Genomic DNA, 14543 nt, shown 5'->3' on the forward strand with positions numbered 1-14543 from the left:
GAGCGAAATCGTTAATAAAAAACATTTGAGAATCATTAATAGAGGTTTTAGCATACTTCAGACTGAATCATAACCGACAAAAAAATGTAATTTTAATCGTTAATTATTTATTATTTTGTATTTTTTCGGGGCTTTGAATGTTTTTAAATATATTTTTTCGTTTTTTTTTTTGCGGTGAAAGTCAAATTTTTAGAGCAGAAATGTATGAATTGATCGTAAATATGAGCCCGTAGCCTAAAAAATTCCTCTCTACTCGTTTCATAATTTTTTATTTAAGTCAACAGTTGAGCGAGTCCTAAATACGAATTTAGGACATGCAGTGCTATAGAAGAAATAAGCGCTAAGACATTTAAAATACAAGAGATAACTAAAAATTAATTAATTTTCTTGTGACCGCTGCTCCAGGAAGTTATAAAGTTATTTGCGATCGATTGTCCTGTAATTTTTAAAACACACTAAGATTTTGCTTTTAATGTTAGTAAAAATATTTTTGAGGACCCAGAACTGCCAACAGCTCCTATGACCGCTGCTCCAGGAAGTTGTGCAGTTATTTGCGACCTATTGTCCTACAATTCTTAAAACGCACCAAGATTTTGTTTTAATCTCGGTAAAAAATATTTTTGAGGATATATACTTCCTGGAGCAGCGGTCACAGGAGCTGTTGGTAGTTCCGGGTCCACATAAGTATTTTTTACCAAGATTAAAAGTAAAATCTGTGGGTTTTAAAAATTACAGGAGAATAGGTCGTAAATACCGGTACAACTCCCTGGAGCAGCGGTCACAGGAGCTGATGACAGTTCCGGGTCCTCGAAAATATTTTTTACTAACATTAAAAGCAAAATCTTGGTGTGTTTTAAAAATTACAGGACAATCGATCGCAAATAACTTTATAACTTCCTGGAACAGCGGTCACAGGAAAATTAATTAATTTTTAGTTATCTTTTGTATTTTAAATTTCTTAGCGCTTATTTTTTTTTGTATGATTACTATGTTTTTAATCGTCTTTGTTATAAATTGTAAGAATTTATATTTGTAAATATTTAGAGATGTCCAAAATTAAAGATATCTAAATTTACTGGTCTATATTTAGAGATGTCCAATTTTTAAGTTTACGAATAATTAAAACTGTCAATTTTTTTATATTTTTAAATTTTCAATTGCCTTTTTATTGACTTGTCTGAATTTATTATTCTCCATTTTTTTAAATATCTGTCATTGCACTTGTTTGTTGTATAATTTGTCTAATTTCATGGATATCTTATTTTTAAATTTTATAATTTTATGCTTATATCTTTTTTAAAATAATTCCAATTTTCTTGGTAACTAAATTTTTACATTACTAGCTTTATTATTATCGAAATTTTAAATTATCCTTATTTAGATGACTAATTTTTTTATTATTCCTAATATAATATTTATATAAATTTTTTACTTAGTGATTTCTTTATTTAGAGTTGTCCAAATTTTGATTTTTCCATTTTCCGTAAAATTCTTGACCGGTACGAATCATTAAAAGGCATTGTACGTTTAAATTATTTATTTATTAATTTTAAATAAATAAATTAACTATTTAATAATCCTTAAATTACTCTGATTTTTTTTTAAGCCATCCAGAAAAAATAACCTTTTTTTTTTTTAATCTACATATTTGTTAAAGAGTTATCTCTGGGCGGAACAGTCTCCGGATTTAAAAAAATTTTGAGTTGGTAACCCTAATATTAAATATAACTTGTATTTAGTGTAAATAAATTTATAGTATTCATTTTAATAATAATTTTTGCGTTTTAATTGAGATATCCAGACAAAAGCCTGATCCTCCGCTTTCCCGCATTTTCAGCATTTTACATACAATAAATGACACTACTTTTTTTTTAATATTTAATAAATTTGTAACTTCGTACGAATTTTAATAATATAAATAAATTATTATATTACCATAAAAAAATAAAGTAGCATATAAATTTAAAGTTATTGAAAACTTTTGAAAGGAGCTACGTAAAAAAAGAACATATGGGCCGTTAAGCTTCTATGATAAGGGAAGACCGAGCAAATATTTGCTGAATATGACACCTTGAGCTCACTCGACCGCAGTAATAGAAGATATTTACAATATATATAAATATATTTTTATTCGTATATTTGTAAGTATTGAAGCGTATTATTTAGAAGTATAAAGTGAAGTATAAATTAGAATAGTAAATATTTTTCCTTTATATTTTAATCAATATATTATTATTATAAAACAAAATTTTTATCTAAAGATCACTTTGTTTTTAATTTTGAACTTATCTGCATGAAAAAAACTAGAGTTAATCAAAAGAGTTATGAGAACAACCCATTATGGTGCTTAACTCAAGGACTGATTTAAGCCGATCAAAAAACAAAAAAGACCAAACAATTCATAACAAGCTGAGGTTGACTTTAGCCTTGAACTTAAAGTCCTTGGTTATTACTTTCAACTTACATGAATATTCTTTAAGTATCTTACAGAAGCATTTAAATACGCAAGCTGAAAAACAATCGTGAAAAAAAATTATTTTTCATATTTTTATGGTAAGTTAAAGTTTTATCCGCTTATCTTATTTCATAACCAAATCTTCTCTTTTTAACCGAAGATTATTTTTTTAAATACAAAATGATTTAAATAACTTTATGTGTTTATGAAGGAAGAAAATCACACAAGAAAAAAAAATACTTAGTGATGGCATAAAAATAATCCTCTTACCGTACAACATTGAGAAAAAAATAGTTTTATCAAATCAAATTATTTAATCTTTTACTTACTTGCATAATAACTAAAAAAATGCGTGGAACTCAACTTGAAAGATTGTTCGTATTCAGATTGCGTTCTTGGAAGCGAAAAAGTCATTTTATATCGATTTACAGGAAAAATATGATCACTACGAAAATTATCTTAACCTTCCGATCTTAATATTAAAAAAGGTTGGAAAATCCAAAAGTTCACGCCTTATAATCTCATTTTTCACAATGAAATTGATTAAAATAAAGTATAAAAAGCAAAACAATGAAAAAAGAAAACTCTGCTATGGTTTAGTGGCACCATAACTCAAAGGTGAGGAAAAAAAAATACTATAATAAAATGTATAGATAGATATACAAAAAAATCCACAATCGTATATTAGTTGTATATAAATAATAATTTAACGACAGTGAATTGAACGCTCATATTAATTGAGAAAGTCCGTTGTGTGTTACCTGAGATAATAAAAAAAAATTAGGATGACGGTTGACCCTAAAGGCCATCCCTGCAACTTCCCGCTCATTTTGTTCTTAAGCGCTCAAAACTATACATTACGTTTTTGAGCTCTTCGAGCTCAAAAATATTATTTTTGTGTCAATTTGAGCTCTTCGAGCTCACACACACACACACTTACATACATACAGACATAGTGACAACCTCGCGGGGATAGTCAGGGAAGCTTCCTGTGACCTTCAAACGTCGAGATCTGATGAAAACTCGATTTTTGCAAAACGGGGTGAAAACAACAACTTCCCGATTTTTGAAAATCTTCGATTTTTGAAAATCTTCGATTTTCTTAGCGGGAAGTTAAAATACCGAAAAACTTGTTTTTTCGGAGTTACTCCGAAATTCTTAGTTTGATCAATTGAAACTTAAAAATTCGTTATGAGACTGATAAAACTGCGTCGAATGCCGCCTACCACGTGAAAATCGGTTGATTTATTCAAAAATTATTGCGGTTTGAAAATTCAAATAATAGTGTTCTATGAAACTTCTATCAGACTTTTGAGCTCGAAGAGCTCAAAAGCATAGTAAAGCTATCGCTTTGAGCTCGGAGAACTTGAAATAACACATAAATTGTATTTTTGAGCTCGAAGAGCTCAAAAATATCATTAGTGTTATTTTAAGCGCCTAGGTATGGAATTAGCGGGAAGTTGCAGGGATGGCCTTCAGGGTCAACCGTTTTCCTAATTTTTTTTTTACAGTTCGTCTATTTTTACAAATTTAGAATACCCAAAGCCGTCAACATCTGAAAAAAATGGTCAAGCCGTACATTTGATCATTAATTGTAATATTTGAGATTGTCACCCGTACTGAAAAAAAATATATGCCGCATATACGGGGGTAAAAAAAAAGTATGTGGCGTGTATATTTTATATGTGCGACGTATATGTATTTTTGCCAGCATATATGCGCATATATATTTTTTCAGTGTGGGCAATTAGTTTTTTTCTTTCATTGCTTAAAAAATACAAAATATACTTTGTTCGGATCGTATAATGTTCATTTTTGTCCGGTATAAAAACACCGAGTCTCTTATTGATAAGAGACACAGAGACAATATTGAAAGAGCCAAAATGATCGTCCGCATGAGAATCCAGTCCATTGGAACCTGAAAAGGCGAAAAATCTCCAATTGTCATCAGGAGCTTACCTGGGATGACCCGACATCACCCACACTGAAAAGCCTCCGGCTGAAATCATCAACGATCCCGCCAACATCATCGTCTTGCATTCATCAGAATCAGATATTAAATTAATTAATCAAATCTTGTATCTACACGCTACAATAAAAAAAAGCAATCAAAAAATTTTAATAAGTATCTTTAATTATTAACCCTTCAGCACTCTCGTAAAACGATTCACTATCATTACTCGCGCGATGAGAAAAACTCTCACGCCTTTTGCGCATGTGCGCGCATGCGCACGTATGCTTATAGCCTCTTCAATTTAAAAAATTTCAAACAAGATAAATTTCTTTAATTAAAAAAAAAATTGACTTATTTAAAAATAATATTTGATTTCATTTTATTTGCGTTAAATTACATTTTCATAAACAATACGAATTAATATTTAAACTTAAAAATAATTAAATGAACTGAACTGAAAATCTTAAAGTTAGTAAAACTTAAACTTATTAACACATTTGAATAGTATTGCAGTGTTAGTACATTTTTAAATTAACAAAATTATAATTTTGGATAACAACACAAGTATTATTGAGATCAATCTTTGATTTATACTATCATCTTAACATTAAAATAATTAGAGAATATTTTTTCCATAAAATTTTCAAATCATCAACCATCAATACATTTTTTAAAAATTATATATGATTCATTGGTCAATTTATATTTATTAATATATTTTATTAATATATTTAACGTAAACTAAAGACGACTAGGTTGAGGTTAACTCCGTACCACTTGCTTGTTACACTCCACACACACATCCCCAACACAAACGCACTCTTTACGGAAATCTCCGAACTGTACCGATCAGACCCGACTTCTTAAATTCTGACCCCCTACTTTACTCTTGCGATGAGAAAATATCTCACAGAGTTAATAAAATGTATCTTATTTTTTTATGGCTTGGAACTATTAAAATAATAATATCGCAATCTGAAATAATAGTAATTTTTTGACAGATAGAAAAAAAATCACATAGTCATTCCATTTGAAATTTAAAAGAAAATTTGAATTATTGATGAGCGTGAGAGAAAATCTCATAGCGAGAGTGCTAAAGGGTTAAGAGATATTTTTATTCCCTAGAAAATCACTTAATAGTACATTATGATATTAGGGACTTAAGTAGCCGATTATTGAACCGTGTGAAGTTAATGCACGAGCGAAGCGAGTGCATTAAGTTCACAAAGTTCAATAATCGGCTACTTAAGTCCCGCGTAACGTACACTATTTTATAGTACAAGTGACCTAAATTCACTCTTCAAATCAAAAAACTTCAAATTAATTAAAAATTTATTAATTATAAAGACAAAAATAATATCAGAGCAAGTAAAGCAGTAACGCTTTGTCTTTCTTTTTTTTTTTTTCTCTTTCTGTTAACGATTGACCAAAGACGACTGTCTATAGCTGTCATAATATTTATGTTTAAGTTTATCATTTTTATCATTTCTAATGCATTAAAATATTAATTAAAATTCATGTAATAACTATTGAGTACAATGAGCAGCTCGGAAAGTGAATCAAACGACGATGGTGGTAATATTGTTTCAAACGATATTAGAGAAATTGCTAAAAATGTAACATTAGATTTGTTGCCTGCAAAATCTAAAAAACTTTATATGGCACGTTACAATTTGTTTAAAAAGTGGTGTAAAGGAAAAACTAATTCGTTTTGTGAGGACGTTTTATTAGCCTATTTTGCTCATCTGTCGGAAAGCTATGCACCTTCTAGTTTATGGGCTACTTTTTCTATGTTAAAATGTACTATAAATACATTAAATAAAATAGATATCGGGCAGTATAAACGGTTAATGTTGTTTCTAAAAAAAAATCTACAGGACATCGATCAAAAAAATCCCTAGTTTTTTCTAAAGAAAATGTGAATAAGTTTTTAAATGAAGCACCCGATGAAGTTTATTTAGGCTACAAGGTAAGTAAGACTCGTCTTTTAAATTACCGATTCACTGATTAATTTTAATGATTTATTTGTTATTATATATTTCAGGCAGTTGTAATTTTTGGAATAGCTGGTGCACTCAGACGAGCAGAGTTTATAAACTTAACGGTCGATGATGTTAAGAATTTGGATGAGTCTGTGCTGTATATTAAAATTGATGAAACTCAAAATAATGTACCAAGGTCATTCACGATAACAGGAGAGTTTTATAATATTTGTATAAAGTATATGCAATGCAGACCAAAAGTAAATACAACTAAAAGATTCTTCTTAAAATATACAAATAGTAAATGTGTCAACCAACCAATTGGAGTTAATAAAATCCCTAAAATAGCAAAAGAAATAGCTGCCTATCTAAACTTGCCGAATCCTGAAGGGTTTACCGGTCACGCCTTCTGCAGAACTTCTGCGACGTTATTAGTTGATGCTGGTGCAGATTTAACTACGCTCCAAAGACATGGTGGATGGAAATCTAGTGGAGTTGCTTTTGGATACGTTGCTGACTCTTTAAATAATAAAAAAAAAATTTATGAGCAGATTAGCGATGGAATTAAATTAAATAACCGAGTCAATCATCCAATTCCTACTTCTAGCTCAGTGACGAATCCAGAAATTACAACAGTATCGGAACAAACTCCATCTACTCGTCCATGTTCAAGTTCATCAAATGCAGAAAATGAAGACACCTTAGGACAAAAATTAAAGTCTTAACCTCAAGATTTATTTCAAAAGGACCAAATGCGCAAGGAGATTCGCTTTTGAAGAAATTTTCTACGATCCAGTTGTTGGTTTGTACGTTGAGGATTCAGCGAACATGGATACAAAACCACCTTATGTTTTTAATAATTGTACAATTACTTTTCATGGAAATAATAGTAATTGTATTTTTAATTATTGTACTGTGAAAAATGCAGCTCAGTCTAAAATTGTATAAAAATTTAAATAATTGTTCATGAAGTATTTTTATACATCTCTTGTTATATTATTTTAATGTTCTCATTATAATTTCAAGTATTCTAATTAATGTTATTAATATTAATTTTATTAATACGATAATTGTTCTGTGTTTATTATTGATATATTTTATAATGCTACAATAAATAACTAATTAAATTGTTTCAATGTTACAGAATATTTTCAACTTTATAACTTTAGATAAAAAATATATACTTCGGTATTTGGACTAATTTATTAAGCGCTAATTTCAGTCAGTATATATGTTTATATTTTTTTGACAGCTCAAGTTAACCATAAATATGAAAATTTATTATTCCTATTTTATTGTTTTCTTATGTTTTTTTAGATAATTACATAATATTTTTTCTTTTTTTTTTTTTATATTTTGATGTATAAAAATATCTTTTCTAAGTTTATTATTGTCTATAAACTATTCGTGAAATAAGTAAACGCGTGAATTAAGTAAGGTACACAATGCAATAATTCGCTAGTTAAGTCCCGTGTGAAGATAACTTAAATGTGGTTTTAAGTCACCGTGTACTATAAAAAATTTTTAAGAAATCAATTTCTTACTCCCAAAGAAATCCGTTTATCCGTGTGGTTTTAAACAAGATTATTAGAATCCCGACAAGAAATTTGTTTGATATTTTCCAGGGTATATGTTCGGACCTCACTGGGTCCTGATAGAGCATTCCCAATTAGGAAATCCCAATAAGGACCCGAAAAGAACCCAATTTGGAAATCCCAACGTAAAATAAAAATAAAATTGCTACGTTTTCCCAATTGGGATCTATTAGGGACTTAAGAGGGATAACGCAACGTAAAATAAAAACAAAATTGTTAAGTTTTTCAAAGTTACTGGTTTTACCCCGTTTCGCGAAAATCGAGTTTTCATCAGATATTGACATTTTGAGGTTCTAGAAATCTTCCCTGGGTATTTTTACGATGGTGTTCGTGTGGTTGTGTGTGTGTATGTGTAAAGCTCTCATAACTTTTGAACGACTTATCCGATTCGATCGAAATGAGCGGCGTTCTAAAGAGTTCCATTGTCATTAAATTTCCTAAAAATTTGGACCAATTCAGTTCGCTGGATTTTGAGAAATCCCAAAAACAAAAATGTCAAAAAATCGTTTTTTTGGAATAACTTCTAAATGGATTAATCGATCAATCCTAAAAACTAATCAGTTCTTAACCTTGGAAAATGAGGTCGATCGCCGCCAGGCCGGTGAAAATAGGTTGATTCGTTCGTGAGTTAACGAAAACGAAAAATTTCAAGAAAAGTGTTTTTTTTACATAACTGACATTTCTTTTCGGATCTTTTTTGATGAAATTGAATAATTATTAAATTTCAAAAAGGTACGTCGATCTTCTACAAGAACGTCAAAATCGGTTGATTGGTTCTTGAGTTATCGTTGTCGAAAAAATTCGAAAAAGTGAATTTTTCAAATTTATCCTAAATTTTCGGTCTGATCAATTTGTGTTTAAAAGTTAATCATAGGATTCGGAAAACTGCGTTGAATGCTGCCAACCACGTGAAAATCAGTTTATTCATTCAAAAGTAATTGCAGTTTGAAAATTTTGAGAATACTGTTTTATCAAACTCCCATCAGATTTTGAGCTCGAAAATCTCAAAAGCATACAATAGCTAACTCTCCGAGCTCGGGAAGCTCAAAATAACACATAAGTTGTATTTTTGAGCTCGGCGAGTTCAAAAACGTCATAAGTGAAATTTTAAGCGCTTAAGTATGGAATTAGCGGGAAGTTGCAGGGATAGCCTTCAGGATCAACCGTTTTTCTAATTTTTTTCTTTAAATAAATTTCAGTACAGCATAAAGTAACTGAAATTACTAAGGGCCGTTGTAAAATTTAGCAATAAGGTCATAAAGTCCATCAGTAAAAAAGTAATTTGCATGAAAAGTAAAAACTACTAGAAATTTTTTACAGTATAGAAACTCCAAATTAGTTATTTTAATTAATAACAAAAATAATTGTTTCATAAAATCTATTTGAAAATCTTCGTGTTACATCTGTAGTGCAAAAAGTGAGTTTACTCACAATATATATCTATATTATAAAAATATTTATCTCCATTTAGAAAAAGAGAATATATATGTTATTTTTAAATAAATTTAGTATTTCACCAATCTTTAAATTTAGAATCTGTTTTTTTCAAATTCTTTTTCGCTTCTATCAATTCTTCTGGAGTAATAACAACAGAACATCTATTGGCAAATCTATGACAGATCAAACCTGAGCAGCAACTGCTAACTGAAACACACTAAAATAAAAGAAGAAAAATTAGTAAAATCATTGTTTTTGTAGACCAATTTCATAACTTATCAAATTGATCTACACATTTATGTTTCTAATTCGTCATAACAATACGACTCAATATTATTTAAAACAGTTAATACAAACTTTTAATGATTTTTTTTTTTATTTATAAAATATATAATCGAGATTCAAAAATCTCTATTCAAATAATAATTATAATAATAACTATAAAATAATAACTATAATAACTATAATTATAAAATAAATATAATAATTCTTTCAGGAATCATTTATTAATTAATAAAATTAATTATAATAAAAGACAGAAATGTTATTCAGCTGTTGCGTAAATTAAACTTTAAATCTTTAATACGGATATTAAAATTACTTTTGTTCAAATATATTTTGAACAAATCGAATAAATTTTGTTCTTTTTTATAATAATCGATGTACGTTGTAATAATTTTTTATAATGATTTGACTGAAATTTCTATATTCAGTTTTTTTTTCAGGCGTAAAAAAACCAAAAAAAATTATTTAATTAAAATAGTTCATAATTGTTTAGCAGTGATTGATTTCTAATATCGTCTGATGCATTTGATGAACGATATAATTTGACCGAATCATTTCAACAATAACGCTCCAATTTTTATCAGTAAACATTTTCTTACTAAAGAGTAATGAGTTGAGAAATATTTTATGTGTTTCATATTTTATTTACATTTTTAAATACGATAAAAATATGTATTACAAAAACTTTTCCAAACGAAAACCTGTTTTTCCGTTGTTTAAATTTTACAATTGGAACTAATCTTTTGATATTTACAAAATGAAAAAAGACTATTTATAATACTTACACTGTCTCCATGATGACCACATGTACTTTTCGCGTTATCAGTTGAACGGGCTGAGATAATAGTTACTGCTAGCAAACCGAAGAACATAAAAATAATGACCTTTGACATCTTGAGATATCTTTTAGATTCACTTACTTAAGTTCTGAAATGATAAATTTATTCTCAGTATAACATAAACTCATACGTTAGTGTAAGAATCACAAGGTGAATGTTTTAAGATTCAAGGTGACAGTCTCTTTTATTAATAAATAGCGGTAGAAATATGAATAAGATTTGATAAAAAAAAAAAGAAAAAAAAAGTTGTATACAATGAAATGAAACGAGAGTACCAAAAAAATGTTCCTTGGTTGTTAACCAATTACTTCTTCCGATTGAGTTAGTTACTGCATTAAAGTAATTGGAGAAATTTAAGTTATAATGATTTATTTGAAAATGTAAATTATAGTAAAAATCCAAAAGGGGCGTAAAATAATAATAATAACAATAAAAAAAAAATTAAGTCTCAAAAATATATGAAAAAACTATTTTCTCGCAAATAAGATATTTATTTTTAAACAATAATTATTATTATTATAATGATGTTATCACTTGGACGTTATGCATAATTTAGTGACCCTGTTATTGGCAATTGCTGTTGAGTCTATGTAAAGTAAAATAAATAAATAAACAACTTTAGAAATTCCGTTAAAGAAAAATTTTAAAAAACAAACTACGGATTTACAAAAATTGTATCCTAAAAATCGTTTTAATAAAATAACAAAGAATAATTAAATAAACTCACAGTAACAGCTGAAACGACTTAATGTTATTGTATGAACTCCTTGAAGTTTTATTTACGACTGACTTTAAGATTGCCTTAAATGCATTTATATAACCATCACACAACCTTCTAGTCTGATGATTCATATATTCTAAGAACGTAAGCAGACTCACTGATACATCACACAGATTTATAACATATAAATCGCATTAAATTGATAAAATATTATTTATTTGTTTATATTCCATTTCAATAGAAATTTAAAACGTAAACATTTATGGAATTAAGATATTATTTTTTATTTAAGTATTTTCCTCACCAACATATTCGCATTTTAAATTCAGATGATTCTTAAAAAAATATCGCTTTCTGAAAGATACGTAAAGTTAATTATTGTAAACCAAAACTCAATCTAATATCTTGATCTCTTAAATTTTAGTTATCATTATTAAACTCTAATAATCAGTAATAAGGTATTGAAATATTTATAAATACAATGAGAGAATATAATAAACTAACTTTACTCTTGAAGCTAACAAATAATGGCTACAACCAATTATATTTTCTCTCTATTATTATACTTAACAATAATCACAATTTTAAGAAAACTCAAACTAAAAAAAGTTATCCATTGAAAATAACGAAAAATTATTGTATGCTTATTTCACGATATAAAGATTGATAATTGTTTAGAATCGTGGTTTCAACTATTTTTGTCAAAAATCGACAAAATGAGTTATTGATAAATATTTTTAATTTTGAAACAATTTTATTTTTCATCAGAGATGACTATAAATTGATTCCTGGTTTACTTTATTGATCACGGAATAATTTCTTAAGAAATATTTTAATTTATAATTAAATATTTTATAAATTCTATTTAAAATGAAAAATTGTCTCGGTAGGCACTTTTCGGATTTTTGGACCTTTCAAGAATTATAATTGCTGTAAATTTGTCAACAGATTTGATAATATTTATAATATACCACATTTGTAAAATTGTAGTCAACTATACTTAAAAACAATTTGAAATGTGAAAAAACAATTGAGCATCATTGAATTTTAAATTTTCAAATGAAAATAATATTAAACTCTCGACAACCATAAGAAAAGAAAAAATTGAACGTGAGCGATACAGATTTTAAATAAAGTGTTGAATCGCTACACAGAAAGAAAAATTTCTTGACTGGAGAGCAAAATTCTTGACTTAAAAAAAATTTTGGGTGCCTGAAGGAAGACCGAAGTTGTGTTGGCCGAAATAAAAATTTTTCTTGAAATTCTATTCTTGGTCGAAGTAATTTTTTCTTAATTCAAATTATCATAAATACTTAATACAATAAATTTTTATATTTGATCAAGATTTTTAGATACGTTAGGGAAACAGCGCCACCTACTTCAGCTGAGAAAATAGATATTTATGTCATAAGGTCGTGAAATGGCGGTTTTCTGACAGCGACGATATTTCGATATAAGCTTAAGGTTTGTGGCGGGAAAGTTCGAAACGGGCGTAATTTTAACGTCCGAAGCGTAGCCGAGGATGGAAATTTACGCTCGTTTTCGAACATTCGCGTCACAAACATTACAGTGAATATCGAAAAAAAGTCATTGTCAAAATCACCACTAAACGGCCGAATGACATACAATATTTTTTGTTATTATCGCTCTATAAGTTTAACTTTTGAGGGATAGGAGGCAAATAATGACATATTTAAATTTTATGAAGTTTCACAAGGGCAAAATAATTTAAATTTATATTAATTATCTTTTTATTAATCTTAAAATCTTGCTCACGTCCAGAAAATGTAAATAAGTTTTTATTAGTATTTATTTATGGCGTTGTTATTTTATTAACATTAGGTCCGAGTCGTAATAAACTGCCCGCAAAGAAATAATTAGCGCCACTCAATAGTAACTAAGTTTAACATTGACTAAAAATTATCGGTCGGTACGCTAGAATGTGACTTTTTTTTTTACAATCTCTCTCAATTTCGTCTCTGGGTGTACACGAAAAAAAAAGTATGGGATAAAACTTCACGGCCTAGGCCATGAAAAAAAGACGGTATGGTAGTATGACCCAGATTTTACTTTTTGTATTTGAGTATTTTAGTTTATTTTTAGTTAATTACTTAAAAATTAATAGAAACAATTATTGTTATTAGTGCGGCGATTATTATTTAATTATTGTATTTATTTAGTTAATAATTTTATATTATTGTTACCGAAGGTATGATTAAATTAAGAAATTAAGCGTGTGAGAAATTATTACGAAGCCGAACGAATTAATTGTAAAAGAAATTAAAATACTGGGAAAATTATTCTAAGTTCCGAACAAGATTTAGTATGGGAAAGTGATGAATGGATATAAAATGAAAGAATTGACGATTATTATTTTGTAAGAAATAAATTAGGTAAGCGAAAATTTTATAAGTCTCGAGGACAATTTAGTATGAAAAATCAACGAATGGATATATAATGAAGGAAATTGCGATTAAAATAATAAAGAATTGTGAATTTGACGAAACGAATGGATAGAGAATGAAGGAAATTGCGATTAAAATAATAAAGATTTGAGTTTCAAAAATAAAAACTTAGAATTTGGCAAGACGATTGGATAGAAAATGAAGGAAATTGCGATTAAAATAATAAATAATTATTTTTGAATGCTAGTTCGAGGACACCGGATAGGTGTCTAAAACGACTCTTCCTTTTCGTTACAAGAGAGTTAGGCAAAAAATGATAAACGCCAAAATTTGGCTCGATAAAGCGAGCAGTTCTTTCTCGGGAGAATTACTCGGGCGAATACTCTTCACCAAGTAATTCCAGAGGATGATACTCTACCTGGAGTCTGACCAAGGCTCAGGTAAGTATCATGAACCGACCGGATGAAAGTGCTTCTCCCCGTGCCAAAGCCTTCAGCTGAGGTACGGTAGGTGATCATAACCCGTGTAGGTGGGGGCGAAGAGGACACTCTCCATTCGCTCTCGGGGTAGAGGTTTAGGCCCAGGGGTGACGGCTAGTCTCCTGGGAAAGCGGGGAACCAGCTTTTGAAGTTTAGTTCGCGATTTTGACGCTCACGGCGAGTGAGAGTATGTGTGAGAAGAGTGTTCTAATATATTGTTTAATTTGTTTATATTGTTTATATCGTTTATTAACATGATCAGGCCAATAAAGAGGTTTTTCTTTTTTTCTTTGATTTATTTAAAATAAAGTGTTTTGTTTATTATTTTGTTATTGATAATATAATCCCCGTTTATGACCCTGGACTCCGGCGAGCAAATTTCGAGCCGGGG

The 14543-nt window shown here is 28.7% G+C and overlaps 2 protein-coding genes across 2 annotated transcripts; one reads left to right on the top strand and one right to left on the bottom strand.

Annotated features, from left to right (window-relative positions):
* Window positions 1–6269: 6269 nt before the first annotated feature.
* Window positions 6270–7158, top strand: LOC123265938. The gene is made up of 2 exons (XM_044729923.1): window positions 6270–6378; window positions 6454–7158. Exon 2 carries the CDS (start codon window positions 6634–6636, stop codon window positions 7114–7116), a length of 483 nt encoding a protein of 160 aa, XP_044585858.1. The 5' UTR covers window positions 6270–6378; window positions 6454–6633; the 3' UTR covers window positions 7117–7158.
* A 2191-nt stretch (window positions 7159–9349) lies between these two features.
* Window positions 9350–11402, bottom strand: LOC123265945 (omega-conotoxin-like protein 1). Its single transcript, XM_044729935.1, has 3 exons — window positions 11275–11402; window positions 10494–10635; window positions 9350–9640 (listed from the first exon to the last, which is right to left on the bottom strand). Exons 2-3 carry the CDS (start codon window positions 10599–10601, stop codon window positions 9500–9502), a joined length of 249 nt encoding a protein of 82 aa, XP_044585870.1. The 5' UTR covers window positions 10602–10635; window positions 11275–11402; the 3' UTR covers window positions 9350–9499.
* Window positions 11403–14543: the final 3141 nt, after the last annotated feature.

Source organism: Cotesia glomerata, linkage group LG1, assembly GCF_020080835.1.
Source record: "Cotesia glomerata isolate CgM1 linkage group LG1, MPM_Cglom_v2.3, whole genome shotgun sequence".
Taxonomy (NCBI): domain Eukaryota; kingdom Metazoa; phylum Arthropoda; class Insecta; order Hymenoptera; family Braconidae; genus Cotesia; species Cotesia glomerata.

What these genes read in the sequence shown, in the direction of transcription:
- LOC123265938 (XM_044729923.1), top strand. Translation starts at nt 6,634, where the DNA reads ATGCAATGCAGACCAAAAGTAAATACAACTAAAAGATTCTTCTTAAAA.
- LOC123265945 (XM_044729935.1), bottom strand. Translation starts at nt 10,601, where the DNA reads ATGTCAAAGGTCATTATTTTTATGTTCTTCGGTTTGCTAGCAGTAACT. An exon ending in GTGGTCATCATGGAGACAGT is followed by an intron (nt 9,641 to 10,493) that starts GTAAGTATTATA and finishes CTTTTATTTTAG; the next exon opens with TGTGTTTCAGTTAGCAGTTG.